Consider the following 19,080-nt stretch of genomic DNA (forward strand, 5'->3'; position numbering starts at 1 on the left):
ATTTATTTATTTAATGGTGTATATATTTATTTCATTCTGGCTCTTTCGAGACTCCATACTCTTCAAGTCTTCTATACATTGTAAATGAGATAAACACAAACACGCTCCATGGAGCGATAAGGCGAAAAACAGTAACTCTTCCCCCATGGATCAGGAAGACATTTTTTGGAAAAAACTTAGAGAGTGCAGGGGTAGTTGATGTGAAATTGATGGGTGAGTTCCGTTTGGTTTGAACGCAGATTTACAACGGTTAAAGTGCATATATTTTCCTCAAACCACCAACTGTCCCTTTGTGTTTCTCCTACTCTTTAGATAATGTGAAATATTCAGAAAGAACTCATTTTCACCAAAAATTGCTGATTGTCATGTGATCTCCACATGATATTACGCCCAAGTTTGTTCAAGAAATGTAGGTGATTGAAACAGAAAATTGATCCAAATGTAAAACTTTATCATGACGTTGGATTTTTTTTTTTTAGTTTCTATATTTTCCGTTTTGTGAGTTTGTATTTTAGGATGCATTAGCCCAGATCTGGGACGTCCCCAGTTCAACAAAAGTGCTGAATCTCTCTGAATTCATCGAGGACGACACGTGTCGCCGTGTTGGGAGGATGCGCTGCAGGAGGTGACCCAGATCTGAGAGGTCACACTCTCCCACGCGGGCCGCGAGGACGAGCTGACTCCGAGGCGACAACAGCCTGAGAGGAAGACGAATCGTGTTCCTGACGAGGCCTGAGAGAACTCAGCTGCCTGTGTCTCTGTTTCTGATGATCAGCAGAGCTAAAAGCTGCACTGAAGTCACGTCCAGACCTTCCTAGGTGTTTCTCACTTCTCAGATGACCTGATCTCCTTCCTCACTAACAAGTGTTTACTATCACTCCGACATTCCTGGGAGGGTTGGAGATCACTTTAACGGCCAAAACTCAATTCAGGCGCTCATTTATCTGTCATTGACCCACAGCGGGAACAGGATCTGCCAGTGTAACTCACTCATGTTTTGAAAATATATTTAAAATAAGCACTAAATGTAATCATTTGTAAAATGTCCTCCACATAGTTGCTCTAAGTAAGGGGTCTGCCACCTGTGGCTCTTTTACCCTTCCATTGTGGCTATCTGGTTAAATAAAAATCAAGTTTTTAGCTTTTAAAAACTAACGGTTCAGAAAATCAACTGGAAATTAGTTTTTCTATTTTTGAACAGCATTTAAGTGCACCTTATGTGTTAAGAAATACAGTGAGTCACAATTGGCTCTGATCCATTTTTTAAGTTAGATCCATGTATTTTTGGCAGATATCTACCACAAATGATATATATATATATATTTTGAAACATTAAAATACCTGCTGCTTCATTGGCATTATTGAGCTGATTCCATGTGACACAAGGTGTCTTTTATTTTGAAAGGAAATCATGTGAATTCTGTCAGAAGTTATCAACTGTTTCATTTTGTTAATTGTATTTTCTCTTTATAGTTAAGTTTTATTCATGCAAAATATGTTATTTTTTATTTATCATAATGGTACCATTTACATAAATACAAATCTGTGTCTTATTTTTCTAAAGGATGAAGTGAAGCTTTGTGGCTCCTGTTGGGTTTTGGTCTGTGGAAATTTGACCCGAATGGCTTTTTAAGTGTTAAATAAAGCATAAAGTATAATTGCAAACTCCTCCTCTAAGTGAGCGTTTAAAACTGTCATAAACTTTGAATAAAAAAAATTTTCCATCTTATTTTGCCTGTTCACTGATAAATTTAAATTTGATATTGCATTTAAACTGCAGCAGTTATTTATTTAGATAAAAGCTTTAATTTAAACTAAAAGCTAAAAATAAACAGAAAACTTCTTTAAAGACAATATATTTGAAGTGTATTCTCCAAAAAAGAAAATAAAAAAAATATTTATTTATTAGATGTTACATGACTCAATGAAACGTCAGGAAGATACTAAAATGTATCATTTTGAACATATTAATATAACAAAAATCTCCTTGACAACCCTGGAGAACTTAAAGGGTAGAATTTATTTATTTTTGGCTGATATTGACCCCCCAAAAAATAAAAAAATAAAATAAAAAAATGTGCAAAAGACTTAAAAGCTAATTTGTAAATAAAGTTGTTCTTGGAATCTCCAGGGTTAAGAACAAAAACTTTAATAACATTAAAGTTGAGCTAAAACATTTCAAGTTAACTAAATCTGAACAGAAATTTATAGTGTAAAATAAACCGTCAAAAGCAATAAGAGGAGAGACTCAGTAAACCCACTGAAAGGTTTTATTGTCTTTTCAGTAAATTATTCTTGTTAGTCCTTTGATTTTACAGTCGAAGCAGAATGAGAGAAAAATAAGACAAAATACTGTTGTAAAGCAAACATTCACTAACATGTCGTCATCAATCGTCTTAAAAACTAACAGATAAACACAGTTCATGTTATTTGATCACAGCAAAAATACATGGAATAATCTCGTCTATTTAATCAGCACGAAGGTGAAGAATCCCTTCAGTGGCGTCAACACATTCAAAATCTCAGTAAAGATCTTTCAGTAAATAAGATGCAACATTCAACTCCTCCTAGAAACTTTCTTATTCAGGAATGCTTTAAAATTTATGCAAAATAAAGACATTTATATGGATTTTTTCTTATGATACTAGCAACAAAAAAATACCCTGTATAAAAAAAATATTTGTAAACAGAATCTTTTAGCTTGAAAAGTGCTTTTTCTTCTTTTTCACACCATAATAGCAACAGGCTGCATGAAACAAAAGCTTTCTCCACATGAAATGCCACCATGGCTGCGGGGCGGGGGATGACAGTGAGGCGGGGGCACGGTGTGAAATACAAAGCTCCGCTCAGACGAACACAAAGCGCACGTAGCCCTTAAACATTGCTGAAGATGGCTCGTATTTGATGGCTTCAACACGCTGCTTAAGAGGATCTGAGAGAGCGATAAAGAGGACGTGTGGCCACTCTCCAGGTGTTCCTCTCAGCATGATGCACCTGTCGGGTTTGGGGCACAGCCAATCAAAACTGGATCCAGTTTGTGGTGCTCTGAGGCTGGGCTGCAGGGGGACCAGAGCTGGAAAGGGGAGGAGTCATCATAAAAAATCTGCATTTCTGTCTATTAATGTGTAAATGTAAAAAAAAAACTGCTAATTAGAAATGTACTAAAATAACTAAATAAAATTTAATGCACCTAAAAGAAAAATAAAGGCTGAATCAGATGAAGAAATTCTAAATATGAAGAAAAAACTTTATCATGAGCAATGCCAAGAATCTTTAAATTATATTACATTTACATTTAAATGATTAATACACAGTATATTTAAGTTTTAAACATTTTTAACAGAAGGATACACGTAGTGTAATAAAACTCAATAGATGAACTACACATATTAGGCAAAATATGCAAAAATGTGAGGAAAAAAACTTTTCAAAATAATTTATTTACTTTATTTTATGTTATTAGCAAAATATCAATATTTTTTTTAAAAAAAGTAATATATGCCCAATGTCCTACAAAAATAAAGTGATCTTGTAGTTTTTCATTTTCGGATGCTAAATAAACATAAATAAAAAATCCATGGAGTGTTATATTTAAAAAAAATACTATTTTTTGCTAAATCATTTAATTAGATAAGAAAATATCAAAGAAAGAATAAAATTTTAAAATAAACAGTGTAAAACATATACTGGCTACAAATGCTATGAGAAAATAACAACTATATAGAAGATGCAAAACTAAAATCTGAAGAAGTTACATTTTCTGAAATATACTTTTAAGATTAAAATTAGCTTAAAAATATATCTTCTATCTTAAAAAGAACTAAAATAATATTAAAAGATACTACAACATCTACACTGACAGCTGTTGAACATGTGTTATTAAATGTGTGAAACGACAACGAAAATATCAGAAAAACGTCAAATAAATAAATACAATCTGAAACTGCAATTTTATAAAACAAAAATCTGCTGCATGCAAGTTTTAAATTGACAAATAAAATAAAAAATTCAAAAGAACAGCTTATTGATTTAAGTAAGTTTTAAGATATCCAACTGGATAAATCTGATTAAACATTTTTTTATTATTATTTGCCTGCTAAAATATGATAAGAGTTTATTTTTTAGGCCAAGATACATTTTGAACAATGTAAGAAGACATGAAACTAAGCAGACTGAGGTTGAAAACGTAGTCCCCTCCACAGTCAAAGCTGATTTTGGACACATAATTTAAAAAAAATAGTAAATAAGTGAGAAACCTTGCAGGAGCTGAGAAGTCTCCCCAAAGAAGGTCTGCATTGGGGTTTGACTGAACCACTGTGTTGGAGTTACTGCTGTCCAGATCCAGCAGACATTCTGACGGAGAGAGGCGGAAAAATAGTCAAAAAAACATTATTGAGTCCAAGTAAATCACAAAATTTAGATAATTGTAACATTTTTTGCTCAGAAAAATGCACATAAAATGATTGCACATAGAAAAACAATGTCAAATCCTTTATTATGTTTAATTTTGATCCTCTTGTCTTACAGGTTTCTAAAATTCCTTCATAAAAATACATTCATTTTGATTCTGCTGATTTGGCTACCTGTCGCCGTCCCTCCAGTCTGTGGGACTGTGTTGTGGTTAGATGTCCCTGATGAGGGAGGAGGAGGGGCTATCTTGCCTCCAGGTGGTGGTGGGAGGAGTCCAAGTCCACCTGAGCTCTGTGGGCGGGGCTTATCCCTCCTTTTACCTTGCTGAAAAACATAAAGAACATAAGAATTTATAATTGTGATTATAAAAGTATTGTTTTCACACTAAAATATCAATATTTAACATTATTATCAGTTGTTTATTCTTTGAGAGGAAAACTAGAAATTCTTTAATGACATTTCCTCACAGACCTATGAACGTATGTCAACAGAACAAAGTTATCATCTTTATGTATTAAACTCTGGAAGCTCAAAGACACAAAACGTTGATAGACTAGTTATTAAAAAAATAACATGCACAAATAAAGAAATTAAATTACAGGAAGACATATAAATAACCAAAAACTGTGGCATTAGATTAGAGGTGATTTCTATGAAAACAGTTTTGGGAAGAATATTTAGCCGTTTTGTGTCCATATTACAAACTCAATTATTTTTAGTCTTTAATGTTAAATTATTTTTTTCACTAAATGACAACTGTTAAATTTAAGACAGCAATAAACAATAAAATATAGCTTAATGTAGGATAAGTTTATTTATCCATTCAATGAACGTTCTTTATAACAACAGATTCTTTAATATTAAAATGCATCTAATTATGAAAATGAAAACTGTTATAAGGCAAACAAAATGCTGTAAGATATTTCTGTTTGTTTATAATCAAAAGGGTTAATTTTTCTTACTAATAGCAGCTTTTAAGTACAGAGAATAAATAATAAATGATTTCAGAACTTGAAGTGTGTTTTCAGACAATATTTTATTCAATGAAAAAAAGTATAAATGCCTAAAATATTTGACAGTAAACACATTTCAAGGACTATTTTATTATTATTCCAACTAATAATAACGATATTAGTATCAGCACAATAATTGTTTTAGCAAACATGTAAAAGTTGCTGCTGAAAGAAGAAACATTACGCCATCTGGTGGACAAATATAAAACTACAAACTAAAATTTGCACTATAAAATGAAAAATAACTGCATTTAAACATTACATTTTTTTAAATGATCGATGAGAAATTTTGAAAAGAACAACAACATGAAAATCTTAAAACAATATCTGAAGTTTGGTGACTCTTGAAATTTACAAATTTATCATTTATACTTTTTCGTCATCATATTTTTTTCATTAAAAAATACAATTTTACCTTTTATTGACTCATTATCTTTTCTAAACACTTGTGACCAACAGAGGAGCTTCATCAGTTGAGTTAAATAAATAAATAAATAAACATTTGTGTTCTTACTCCAATGTTGAGAGTGATGGTCTGCCCGTCCTTAAAGCCCAAGTCCAGTTTGGGTCCAGAATCTCCTAGATGTGCATTTTTACTGATTTCGTTCTCTTGTTTCACCCACCTGTAGAGAATCCAAAAACACATACAGAAATAATAAAAGCACATCAGCATTTTACAAAACAAAAACTGTCACTTTATATTTTTTATCTGATTTTTAAGGATTCCAGATACCAAATGTGGTTGTAAAGAGCAACGCAGGCAAAAACAGATTTTTTTTTTTTTTTTTTTTATCCTAGTCACCTCAGACACAACCTGCTTACTTGAAATGATCCTGCAAAGCCACATTGAAGTCAAAGGCGTCTCCTCTGTCTCCAAAGCCGACTCCGATGAAAGCGCTGCGACCTGAACACAACAGAACAAAAGGACAATGATCCAACGCCTACAAACCAACAAACGTTGCCCCTGAAAACTCACCGCTGTCGTCCTGTATCCTCAGAACAAAGTAGCGGCTGGAGTCACTGACTGTTTCCACTGCAATGTCGGGATACTCTGTCACTGGCGCTTGTGCAAACAGCTCTCCTGCAAGAACGGACAAGGAAAATTTACAAAATGCCCAGCTAACAGAAGAGATAAAATAACAATGAACAGGAATAAAGCAGATATAGAAACCTGAGATTTTGTCCTCCAGCTTGATAAACGCCACTTTGCCCTTGGCTGTGATCCTCATTCGGCCAGACCAGTCTGGAGTGTCCAGCTTCCAGTCGGCTGCCCTGCAGACGCAAGACAACTACTTTACTGGTGCAAAAACACATTTGTTTCAAAATGCCAGGAAACATCCATGGGTTTTTAATCCTTGTGTCTCTAAAATACTGAGCTAATACAAATTTTCTGCCAAAACAAAGTTCACTCCGATTGCAGATGTATTCTCTCATTTCAAGACCCACTCCGACTATTTTATGATCTTTTGTAAAAGCGTTCCCAGGTGTCTCTTAATTATGATTATGACATTTTTTGCCAAAATAAAAACATTTTTCATTTTCTAGGACAATTTTTGCAGAGCAACAGGAGTTCATTTATTCACCTCTAGGTGGTGGGCAGGGCCCATTGGTGCGGAGCAATCCCACCCCTTTCCCCATCATTTTAAGTACTGGAGCGGAGCGAGAGAGAGCTTGTGGCACGCCCAGCAAATTTTCTACGTTCACAAGAACGCTCTTTTTCAGCTTGAATTTCTTCGCCTGCTCTTAATTCCCAACAATTTGAATACAGAAATACTCAGAAATGTAACTTTAAGCATAATTTTCCTTATACATGTCCTCCATCATCAGAATAATGTAACAATAAATGATAAAAAAAACACAATTTTGATCAGATTGAGTCCTTTAAAAGTTTCAATTTGATCATCTGAGCTCCAGTCTAAATAGAAATCAGTGACTTTATAATGTTTCTTTTTTATTATTTCTATTCATATATTTATTAAGTCATCAAATTATATTTACAAAGTAAAATGAGTTCACAGTTAAACTTCTTTCATTCAATTTGTCACATAAATTGAACATTTTTTTAAGCATTGGGAATAAATTGGATGATAATAATCATGACTTTTTTATTACTTGCATATTTTTGATAATGTTGTAAGAATTCGGCACTAAATTATTATTATCTACAAATAATAATAAGTTGGGCTGTGAGTTTCAGCACAGGGTGGGTACAGGGGGCCCATCAGTCTAAATCTGCCCCTAACCACCCAGAAAGGGATTCCGCCCATGCAGCGTCTATAACAAAATAAAAGGCCGATAGAAAATGTTAAATTCCATGACTCATAATCCAGGCTCAGTAACAATTTGATTAACATGTCAAACGCGGCTTTAACACAAGTCAGTTCTGCTAATGTTCTGGAAAAAACCCGCAGCGTTGAGAACTATGACAGCAAAGCAACTTAACCGAGCAGGTCCAATAATTATCCGCGCCCCCAAACCTCCCGATATCCAAACAAATATTTAATTTTGATTATTAGCAGCACAAAAACTGCAGAGTCACTCGCCCCTATGTGTGGAAACGTCACCCGAACATCAGAACCGAGCCCTCTCGACGCAGTTTGCTCGGTTCCGTTTGGAGCCGCACGCGTCGCCTCACCTGTACGCGCGGTTGGAGGCTCGCGGCGGAATGCGGTAAACGTTGACATCTGGTTTCACGCACAGGATCGACTCGTACTCCCCCTCGGCCGCCATCTTGCGCCAACTGTCATTGATAGGTGGTCGTGAGTCATTTCTGCCGCTTTTGACCGCGTCCAAACCGACAGACGGCGGTAAAAAATTATAATTAAAAAAATATTAATAAAATATAATAAAAATGATGACACCTAGCAAAATAAATGAGATAAGTGGACTCATAAACAAAAAGGAAATTGTAATAGTAAAAATAATAATACATTTAATTATTCGTTTGACCAAAATTCCCATTAGATGTTTAAAAATAGCGTATTTGATTAGTTAAAAAAATATATAAAGTAAGGAAAAAAACTATTATTTTGGAAAAGGGGCGTGGTCTAGCAGGTGCTGAAAATTGCGGAAACGGAAACTGCTGCCTTGCGTCGTGTCCTCGAAGATTCCTGCAAATCAACCCTAGGTTCGTGCTGTTTTAGCTCTAAATACGTGGTTTTTTTTCCATTTGAAAGCACTTTGTGGTGTTTTTGTCCGTAAGAGGCCGCAGTCCCTTCATTCATACTGCTCTGTTTGGTCAGCCATATTTAGTGTTTAGGCTAATTCTTCATCAATTGACAGCAAGTGTTGGCCGTTAGCCAGCAGCTACCCGTCTTCCGTCGCTCTCCAAGGTGCTGAAAGACGGTCCTTGACTTTAAATCGACGCGATACTTCTCTGCTCGACGGCGTACAGTTACTGTGGTTCGCACTGAGCTTTCACTACGATTCTGTCAGTCTTTTAGCTTAAAATGCTTCTCATCCAGCTTCAAAATGCTATCAGCTAGCTTCTAGCTTAGCCCCACAGTTGTTGTGTTGTTTATTTGAACGCAATGACATTTCTTATCTTCTGATACCCTAATCTAGTGTTATTCGGTTTTGCAGTGATGATTAGGTGTTCCCATCGTGTTCCTGATTTTACTGCATGTCCTCCAGTCCTCCTGCTGTTCTGTTGTTTTCCACTAAATGTTTCAAAATATGAACAAGACTGAAAAAAACAAAGTATTTATTCATGAGATACATAAGTATTGTTTGAGAGCTGGCAAGAAACAAAATTTACAAGGGCACAAGGTTTATTTATTCAGATGAAATCATTTTAAAAACAAGTTAAAGGAAAACAAAGATAAGGAAGAAAGAACATTAAAAACAGACATAATATGATGATGCTACTTCCTAAGAGATTCATGACATATTTATATAATTCCTTGTTTAGTATAATATTGCTTTAAATTTTAAAAGTAGATATAATAACATTTAGTATTTTATCATTCAGTTATTTCTATTGTCTGCATGTAGATTATTGCCTTTAAAGTATAGCTGTTTATTATTTATGTGTCTTTTATTCCTAATTTGAGCATTTTTAACTGTGAACATAAATGAAGGTATTTAACATGAAATATTTATGCAAGTTGTATTATTTATGATTTATAAGCTAACATATTTGTATGACTTATGATCTAAATTTTTTGTAGGAAAGTCTTAAGTATTTCTTCAAATGTTGGCACATTGGTAAAATCTTGCATTTTACAATGATGTGAGGATTTCTTATTTTTTTATAACTACATCTAGTATATTATAGTATGTTTAAAGTTTGCTTCATAAGGTGTAGTCCAAACTAATAATTTAAATTCTAAGTAAATTTTAGCACATATTTGTTTTTTTTGTTTTTTTATTTTATGACCAAAATATTTGTTATTCATAAAAAAATTACAGGTTATTAGCTTCAAACCAGCATTGTTTTTGTTTTTGTCTGTTTAGTTTTGTGTCTAGACTTGTACTGTATATGTGCACATTTTTAAGCAAAAAAATGTAAAACAATTTGACACTTGAGTGATGTCATTGGATGAATAATTTATGCCCAACATATATTCTTGTTGAACGCAGCAAATCATATAGAGATGGATGTTGTTAATTAATAATTTAATAAATGTTTTCATATATGCATGTTATAATTTATGGTTAGAAATATTTTATATATATATATATATATATATGTATGTATGTATGTTCTGCTACTAATTGCAGGGAATAGAGGGGAATCTACTGCTTCTGACATCTGGATAAAAATCAATGCGGTCGGGAGGAAGAAGAGCAGATGAATGCTCTCTGAGATCTAATTATTGAACAGAGGCAGGTTTAATTGAAGGTGTGTGGGGTTTTTTTTGTGTATGAAAATGTCATTGTGTTTATTTTCGGTTATTTGAGATAAATGTTAATGTTTATTATATATATTTTTTTTATTTCCTCGTCAGATTGTGGTGGTTTGATTCCCCACTACCCCCTTTCTCGACATCATGACTTCCTCCATGCTCCGCCGACAGCTGAAGAACCTGGTCCAGAACTACTCTGAGGCTGAGGTTAAGGTGGGGAGAGCTACAATCTAGCAGCTTTTGCAGAAAAATCTGTCCTTCCTTATATAAGACCCTTCAGAACGAATGTGAACCCTCCTTTCATGCATCTCCTCCAGGTGAGAGAAGCTACTTCCAATGATCCATGGGGTCCCTCCAGCTCTCAGATGGCTGACATCTCCGATCTCACTTATAATGTGGTGGCTTGCAATGAGATCATGACCATGCTCTGGAAGCGGCTTAAAGACGACAAGAACTGGAGGCACATACACAAGGTGGGGAACTGTTTTGATTTATTATTTACTGTCTTTGTTGATAAACCTAAACAATGTGGTTCTTCTGCCATACAAAATCACTCGTGTGGCAGCTCTGCTCGCCATAAAAGCAACCACAATAGGCAGATACTGTAAATGGGAGGTCAAACCTAAACTTATTAAAACTCAAATAAACAAGAAAGAAAGCTAAAGCAGGACAAATGTCGACAAACCATAATTTTTATATCTGTTATGTCCCCAAATATAAAACACCAAAACTGCTCTCAAACTTCTCAGAGTTCAGTTATGCATTTTTTTCCTCTTCAAAAGACATACTAAAAGTAACATTTCTGTGAGATTTAAGGTAAACTTCATGCACTTTATGTTGTTTATTTTATTGGTATGTCTTTTTTTTTGTTTTGTTCTTGCAGTCTTTGACATTACTGGAGTACCTGTTGAAAACCGGTGATGATCGTGTGCTTCTGAAAATGAAAGACAACATTTACATCGTGAAGGCTCTCACAGAGTACCGCTTTGTTGAAAAGGATGGCAAAGATCAGGTGACACTTGTACATTCTTTTACCTTCCACTTAAGGAGTTTCAAGCTGTTCAATTATTTATATTGAAACATTAAGATAATTTTGGTTCTTTTAGCTTAATGTATGCCACCTAAGAGCCAAGCTTTGGGCCACATTTGTAGTGTTTTCTGCAATGAGACTTCAATTTGTGGTGTTTTAGAATTTATTTGATAGCAAGATATTTGGTTGTACCAGCTGAACTGCCTGGAGGCTAAAGATGTAATGGTTATTTCAGGGTGGTAATGTAAGAGAGAAGGCCAAGGTTGTCCTTGTTCTCATGGAGGATGATGACAAATTGAAGGAAGAGAGAGACTTTGCCCTGAAGACTAGAGAAAAGACATCAAAAGGTGCTGCTGGTAAGTATTTTTGTCTTTGTTTAGCTAAACATTTTATGAAGAATTTACAGATAATTGTCTTCTCTGTGGTAGACCTGCTGCAGTCAAATCTCTGTATTTAGAGGAATAATGTTGGAATTCCAATTTAGAACAGTGCTGATAGCTATTAAATATGTTATGTAATATCTATGATTTTATTTTTTTTGTTATGCCTAGCCTCATCAACTGAAGCAATTAAGGATCCCAGCTACAAGCCATGCTACGTTCCTGGTTCTACAGGCCTTCCGTCTCTGGACAATATTCCTTCTGTAGCTGATCTGACTGCTTCCTTTGCTGCCCGCAAAGAGGAGCGCATTCGACTTGAGGCAGAGAAAAAAGAAACAGAGAGGAGAGTAAGTATCTTAAGTGCCATCACTTTCACCAAATAGTAGGGCTGAGTATCACCAATAATTTTCAGAATTGATTCGATTTGATTCACCATGGCCTGGATAAATTTAATTAAGTTTTTTTTTTTTTTATTATTCTTTCAATCCACTCAATTCAATTCAATTTTGAATTTACATGGTTTGCAAATTTAGACACATTTGTTTCGAAATACATCAATAATCTAAATATGTTTTGAAGATATTGATATTAATTCGATACAGTTCACATACTGTAAAATGTATTGGTGACATTATACTGAGATAGTTATTACCATATAGTATTTCATGGGTTCTCAGACAGAGAAGCTCCAACAAATGGTCTTCCTTTCCTGGAGGGCGTTTCAGTTTGCCCACTAGGTGTCGATCACGCTACAGCGTTAAACCTTGTTCCAGGAGAAGAAGAAAGTATGAGCAAACCACTGGGCCGCGACCAGTACCTGCCCGTGGATCAATTGCCAACGGGCCACAGAAGAACTAATAAATTATACTAGTTTGTTGTTTTGAGTCCCATAAATCTTTTATTTTGAAAAATAACCAGATTCTCACTACGGTTGACTGGTCCTCAGTCACAAAAAGGGATCACTGCATTAGACCACAAATGGTTACTTTAAAAATATTTTTTTAAAAATGTTTCCTGGAAATATGAAAATGTATGCCTGTGAGTATATAAAAATGTTCATTTAGTCATTTATGTATACTTAAGTCGACCACCGAGCGTTAGCATTAACCCTACCATGGGAAATCCCAATATATGTTAGCATGAATCTGGCAACCTTCTCTTTTTGCGTTAGATCGATTTCTATTTTTATGGATCGATTGATCTATTAAGCTTAGATCAATTCAGATCAATTAATCGTTTGTATCAACCCCTCCCTACTAAAAAGCAAGAGTACCAATAGACTAGATCTTCATCCAATCTATTGGATAAAGTTCAATTCAAAGATGGATTTGATGTGATCAGTTTGCACTTCTTATGTTTTTAGGCAAAGATGAGCGAAGACGAGTTGAAATGGGAGGATGCAGCCAAAACTGCAGACTCAAAAGGCAGTGCTTGGGGAGGAGACAAATCAGAAGAAGAGGAAGTAGTGAAAAAAGACCCATGGGGACCTCCTAAAGAAACCAGCAGTGATCCATGGTCAGGTGCCGCCAAAACGGAAGATCCATTTGTAGCTCCAGCAACAACTGAGGAAGATCCATTTGCTGCACCAAAGAATGGGGGAGATCCATTCGTAGCACAGGAAGTTGAACCTGATCCCTTTAGTGCACCAAAGAATGGAGAAGATCCTTTTGTTGCATCAAAAGATAAACCTGACCCCTTCACGTCTTCTAACAATGACCCATTCAACGCTCCCAAGGACGATCGCTTCAACGCTCCCAAGGACGATCGCTTCAACGCTCCCAAGGACGATCCCTTCAGCGCTCCCAAGGACGATCCCTTCAGCGCTCCAAAGGACGATCCCTTCAACGCTCCCAAGGACGATCCCTTCAACGCTCCCAAGGACGATCCCTTCAACGCTCCCAAAGACGATCCCTTCAAAACATCACCCACTGATCCATTTACCACCCAAAAAGACATTCCCCTTAAAACACCAACTGATGATGACCCATTTGGTACTCCGAAGGATGATCCCTTCACAGCTCCAACAACATCCCCTCCTACACAAGGACTGTCCCCCAAAGACGAGTCGTTTGTTGCTCCCAAAGATCCATTTTCATCTCCAACAAAAGCAATTGAAGTTGACCCTTTCTCTACACCAACATCACCTCCTAAAGATGATTCTTTCTCTGAGCCATCAAAATCCATAAAGGATGACCCGTTTGCTGCACCACCATCACCACCTATAGGAGATCCATTTGCAGTGCCATCCAGTCCACCAGAAGGGAAGGCCTCAGATCCCTTCGCAGCCCCAGTGGAGGGCTCACCCCAAGACACCAAAGACACTTGGGGGGCACCCTCTGCTCCAACGCAAACAAATGGGAAAGATCCCTGGGGAGAAGTAGCCTCTTCACCTATTAATGATTCTGACCCATTTGGAGATGCATCTAAACCAGAAAATGACCCATGGGGTGCCCCAGGTGAGAAACGATGACTACATCCTGCAAACTCAGGATAATTGTCACTATAGGTGTATTTAATTAGTAGAAATCTTCATTTGACCCATGTATGATTCAGTCAAAAAGTCTGCTGAACTGTCATCTTCCATCTCAACAAAATATAATAATGTAAAGAAGTTCACAAGTTCAGATCTAAACATAGGGTTGCATGATATTTATTGTCTCTCTGCCTTTGTTCTTCTCTCAGCGTCCGCTCCTGTCTCTGCTGATGATGCGTGGGGAGCTCCTGCTCCGCCATCACAGTCTTCCCCATCCGATGACCCCTTTGGAGATGCGGCATCTAAATCTAACGACCCCTGGGGCTCCCCTAGCAATGACCCCACAGGTAAGTCTCCTTCGACCCTCGGGACACACTTTCCTGTTCATTATTTTCCATTCATTCCTCAAAGCTTTGCTCAAATCCTCTGAGGTGTAGCTGCTAATCTGTGAGCTAATTTCTAATCAAAGCCTTAATGCCCAAGCCAAACTTCACTTTTCATCTGCTGCATTTCATCTCCATCCTCTTCAATCTGCAGGCAGCTAACTTTCTTAATCAATTAACCTTTTCCTCCGCTTTGCTTTCTTTCTCTCTTCCTCCCTGGCCTGTGCCCCCCTCCCAAAAGAAAACACCTTTTAGAGTAGAGTTGGACCTTTATTTCATTACAGGGAAGGAGATGATCAGAAAGGCCGTGTCCTTCCTGGGCCCGGCGGGGGCGTCGCTGGTTGATTTGGATGATCTGATTTCCTCCAAACCCAGCCAACACCCCCTGACAAACACGCCTGCCCCCCCAACACAAGCCATGGGTAAGGACAGAAAGGAGCTTGACTCTATGTGGAATCACTCCTGGCTCGCTCTGACTTTAGTCCACCAAAAGAGACAACAGATCAGTGGATTTGTGTGGAAGAGTTTATTGACCCCTCCCCCCACAAACACAATCACACCCCCCCAGTGCTGTGTTGTTGTTTCAATTGTGTTTGGATGAGATTCGGTGACCTTCTGTGAAGTTACTGTGCGTACGGGTTGGAGTTCATTAACCCTTTCGATGCTCTCGCCCTCTCTGCTCTGCCGTTGGTGCATCTTTTCTCTATTACTTCAGGCTGTGCCCCCCTCCCTCGCTCCCTTTCCTCCTCCCTTCAAGCTCCTGTCGCTCCTCCTTTTTTCCCAGGCACTTTCTCAGACAGCTCATCTGGTTGCACGGTTCCGTCAGGGGTTTTTCCCGAAAGATCCGCCCCTTACCACAATCCATTTGGCTCCAGTCTCGCACCCACTCCATATGGTGCAGTGCGTCCCCACACATTTCAGCCCCCACCGTATAATTTTGGGGGGTCTGCAGCTTGGGGGGTTCCTGAAGCGGCAAAGGTGCAGCTTGGGTCTGTGAGAGGGAGCGGAGAGGGAAGGATGCAGCCTGGGACGACATTGGGAGGAAACACCCCGGCAGGTGTGGCTAACCTCTACGGTTCCACCGCGATCAACAAGAACAACAACCCCTTTTTGTTTTGAAATTTCATCTCACTAGTAAAACAGAAAATCACTTTATTCGCTGAAAAAAAAACGGCACATTTTGGAAGAAAGCAATAAAAAGTATTTTTCAATTCAGACTTTTCAGTTTGATTCACCATCAGCAGAACCAATTCCAGTACTGTTCAGATGATTGGACAGAAAATGGTTCCCTCCTGAAGGTAGAAGGTGCGACTTTTTATTTCTTTTTTTCCTTGGCAACCTACAGAACCCCTAAAGGGACATGGAAGTAAAAACAAAAATTGAAGTTAAAGAATAAAAAGTTTTTCTTCTAAAAGTTGAAGTAAAAAACAAATCTAGTTGCACACTGGTGCGCACCAGATAATAACTGATTTTTTTTTATGTAACATTTAATATTTTTTTTTTAAATTGATTTTTTTTTTTCTACATATAGAAGTAAAAGAAAAATAAATCCTGGTTACTAACTGTGCACGCCAGTTACTATCTGATGGGTACCGGATAATAATAACAAAACACAACATTAATTACCGTAAATAGTTTATTTTTTTAATTTAAGTTTTTTTTCTCTTTACTAAAAATTGAAATAAAAGAAAAAAATCCTAGTTACTAACTGTGCACACCAGTTACTATCTGGTGAGCACCACTTAGTAACAAGAATTTTTCTAACTTGAATTTAAAAAATATATATATATATTTTTTTTTATTTATTTATTTATTTTTTCCAGTTACTATCTGGTGTGCACCAGTTAGTTACCTAAAAAATATGTTTTTACATCAACCTTTAGAAAAAGATTCTTTTATTTTTACTTCAGTGTCCCTTTAGGGGCTCCTTGCAACCAACGCTTCCAACACCCTCGCTGTTAAAACGAGCTCATCTGATCAAGGAAGTCATGATCAGACTTCTGAACGTTTTGTATTAATCCTGCGAGTTATGTCATAAAGGTGTGCTTCCTTACCTGTGAGGATGCCATCTTTGCAAGAAGAACTAGAAAGCAATTGGAATTCAGACAAGTCCTCCCGTTGCTATGGTGACAGCTTTGTTCTTTAACTTAAAGACAATAAATTGATTTAGTTATAGTTGAAATATATATAAAGATACTCAAGGCTCACTCTGATCATCGTTTGATCTATTTTGACTTTGTTCCCTCTGGTGTATTATTTAGGATTTTTTTTTGTTTTTAGTCAAAATTTAAAAAAAATAATTTTCTAGAAAATCATTTCTCCAGAAATTTACCTCTGAGTTGAGGGCGGGACACCGACATCACAAATATATCTTTTTCAAATTACATTTTTTTGTCTGCTCCCGATTCACAATGATTTGGATACAGAAATACTCAGAAATGCAAGTTTGAGCTTAATTTTCTTTATTTCTGTTCTCCATCGTTGCCACAAGAACATGCTAAAAACAGCTTTGATCAGAGTGGGTCTTTAAATGATCACAGAAACAATGAACTGCTAAGCTTTCATGAACGTCTTATTTCTGAAATAACATTTTTCTGGTCAATCGCACAGTTTTTTGCCGTCGCCTGGAGATCTGATGAGAAATAAAATGTTTCAAAAATGCATCGATTTAACATTTTCTCACCCATGAGGGTTAGATTTGTATGTGTGAGTGTGTATGCAGTACACATTCAGTATATATTGTGCTGATGTTTGTAAATAATGAAAGTAAAAAACAGATAAAACCTTAAAGTATGTATATCAGAGTGTTACAATGATCTATTTATTGAAGCGTTTGTTGGTTTTTCGATGTAGCAGCGGCCTTTCAAAGAGGCCAACGTTTCTGGAGAACGCGTGATTGGTTCCTGTTCTAAACTCATCGTGCGTTTGTGTGTGTTTTCCCCCTCCATCAGTGGAAAACGAGCCTCACTGATGGCTGAATACAAACTTGAACACAGCTTGTGCATGCGGTCCGAGCTGCTCCTGTAATCGTGCATCTGCCTTTCAGTGATCTTGATGTGTGACTGAATACAATGCTGCATTTCTGGAGTGGGATGTCTTCTGTTAAAGTCCAGCTGAAAGGACAAGAAAGACACAGCCGTTCAGTTCAAGGTGTTACACTCAAGAAGAAGTCCACATGAATATAATTTTTCAGGTTTATTTTGTATTAAATGGGTCTATTGCTGTATATTTCAGTTTAAGGCTGTGTTGTATTCTGTGAAAGCATTCAGTACAGTTAAACATTAAAATTATGATAAAGCTATTTTTTGTCTTCTTTTGTGTTGTCATACTTATACTCACCACTAGAGGGCCATAAATATTCAAAAACTGACTTATAATTTCTCATCTCACATTTTTCTCATATTAAAGCCGATTTGGGCCATACTGTTAAACTTTTTTTTCTCTTAAAGTTTTGGATTTTTCAACATCTTTTTTGCTAGTTTGGCAAATTATGATTTTAAATGATTATTTTTTAAAATCCATAAGGTTACAATTTCCTGCTATATTAAGTCCCTCAATTTAATTTAGCAGCCCTTTGTGAGCAGAGGCCATTACAAAATTGGTTGAGTAGAAATGTATTCATTAAGTAGGCAAATGCAGGATAAATGGTTGAGCCGGATCTGCCAGAGAGCAGCTTAGAGTCTAAAAACGGATGTGGGGGGGCAGATGGGGAGTCTGACAGTTTGGCTCAGCATGTATTAGTTACATTAGGACACCTTGGTGAGCCGAGTCCTCGTGTTGCCCCCTTTTTATTTTTTTTTTCCTGACAGGCAAAAGCAGATCACGTAATCTAAACCATAAGCGTTTTATTTGGAGCAATCCTGTGTCCGAATAATTGCAATTATGAGCGCCTGATGATAATATTTTTCCTGCCGGTCACAAACCATCTAAGTGATTAAAGTTTTGTAAGCACGCGCTTGGTTGAGGCCCGGAAACTCTACGGTTGAGGTTAATAGAACTAAAAGTCCATGAAAATTCAAACCCGGGGAACCATCCTCCTTTCTATTTTTTATTTTACATCTTCAGTTGGAGCGATGTGCTCTTTCCTTTTGCTTGAAGTCAATTCATGACGATAAAGTAAAGCACATTTCATCATGTCTGTCATACGATCACACTTCTTCACACCAATAACTGCTCCACTGGCACCAATCTATAACCACCAGGAGTAATGCAGGGTTCAGTGTCTTCATGACATTTCTACACCTGGGTGGGCAAGGTGGAACTCTTCCAATCAGATGTTGACCACTCTAGCTCTGCACCCCAAAGACCAACCATGTGTCACATGACCTATAGGTATTCTGAGGATGCATTCACCTCAAAGGTGCATTTCATGTAAAAAAAATGATGCAAATGAATAATTTTATTTAATCTAATGTTGGATTATTGAACCAAAATAGTTCTGACAAACTGAACCTTCAAAGAAATGTACTTGTCTTTAGCTAATGAAGCCAATTACATTAAAATCTCAAACTTTTATTGTTATTGTGACCCAATATCCAGTTATA

General features: G+C 36.7%; 2 protein-coding genes across 8 annotated transcripts; one reads left to right on the forward strand and one right to left on the reverse strand.

The window, feature by feature from the left end:
- Window positions 1-2,252: 2,252 nt before the first annotated feature.
- LOC112159365 (adaptin ear-binding coat-associated protein 1) lies at window positions 2,253-8,231 on the reverse strand. 2 transcript variants are annotated; one of them, XM_024293398.2, is made up of 8 exons: window positions 8,059-8,231; window positions 6,595-6,695; window positions 6,400-6,504; window positions 6,246-6,327; window positions 5,938-6,046; window positions 4,584-4,734; window positions 4,257-4,353; window positions 2,253-3,073 (listed from the first exon to the last, which is right to left on the reverse strand). In XM_024293398.2, the coding sequence occupies exons 1-8, from the start codon at window positions 8,151-8,153 to the stop codon at window positions 3,019-3,021; spliced, it is 795 nt and encodes a 264-aa protein (XP_024149166.1). In that variant the 5' UTR covers window positions 8,154-8,231; the 3' UTR covers window positions 2,253-3,018. The 2 variants fall into 2 exon arrangements, with proteins under 2 accessions (XP_024149166.1, XP_024149175.1); XM_024293407.2 differs by lacking the exon at window positions 8,059-8,231 and adding an exon at window positions 7,967-8,014.
- Window positions 8,232-8,428: 197 nt separating this feature from the next.
- zgc:194578 (epsin-1) lies at window positions 8,429-17,837 on the forward strand. Of its 6 annotated transcripts, none has more exons than XM_036214259.1 (11): window positions 8,429-8,550; window positions 10,146-10,266; window positions 10,373-10,483; window positions 10,588-10,743; window positions 11,154-11,282; window positions 11,536-11,656; window positions 11,852-12,027; window positions 13,044-14,136; window positions 14,363-14,500; window positions 14,821-14,958; window positions 15,252-17,837. In XM_036214259.1, exons 3-11 carry the CDS (start codon window positions 10,415-10,417, stop codon window positions 15,653-15,655), a joined length of 2,424 nt encoding a protein of 807 aa, XP_036070152.1. In that variant the 5' UTR covers window positions 8,429-8,550; window positions 10,146-10,266; window positions 10,373-10,414; the 3' UTR covers window positions 15,656-17,837. The 6 variants fall into 6 exon arrangements, with proteins under 6 accessions (XP_036070152.1, XP_024114070.1, XP_024114063.1 ...); XM_024258302.1 differs by having other exon boundaries at window positions 17,583-17,837; XM_036214261.1 differs by lacking the exon at window positions 8,429-8,550 and adding an exon at window positions 8,652-8,755.
- Window positions 17,838-19,080: the final 1,243 nt, after the last annotated feature.

The sequence above is a fragment of the Oryzias melastigma genome, linkage group LG11 (assembly GCF_002922805.2).
Source record: "Oryzias melastigma strain HK-1 linkage group LG11, ASM292280v2, whole genome shotgun sequence".
Taxonomy (NCBI): Eukaryota; Metazoa; Chordata; class Actinopteri; order Beloniformes; family Adrianichthyidae; genus Oryzias; species Oryzias melastigma.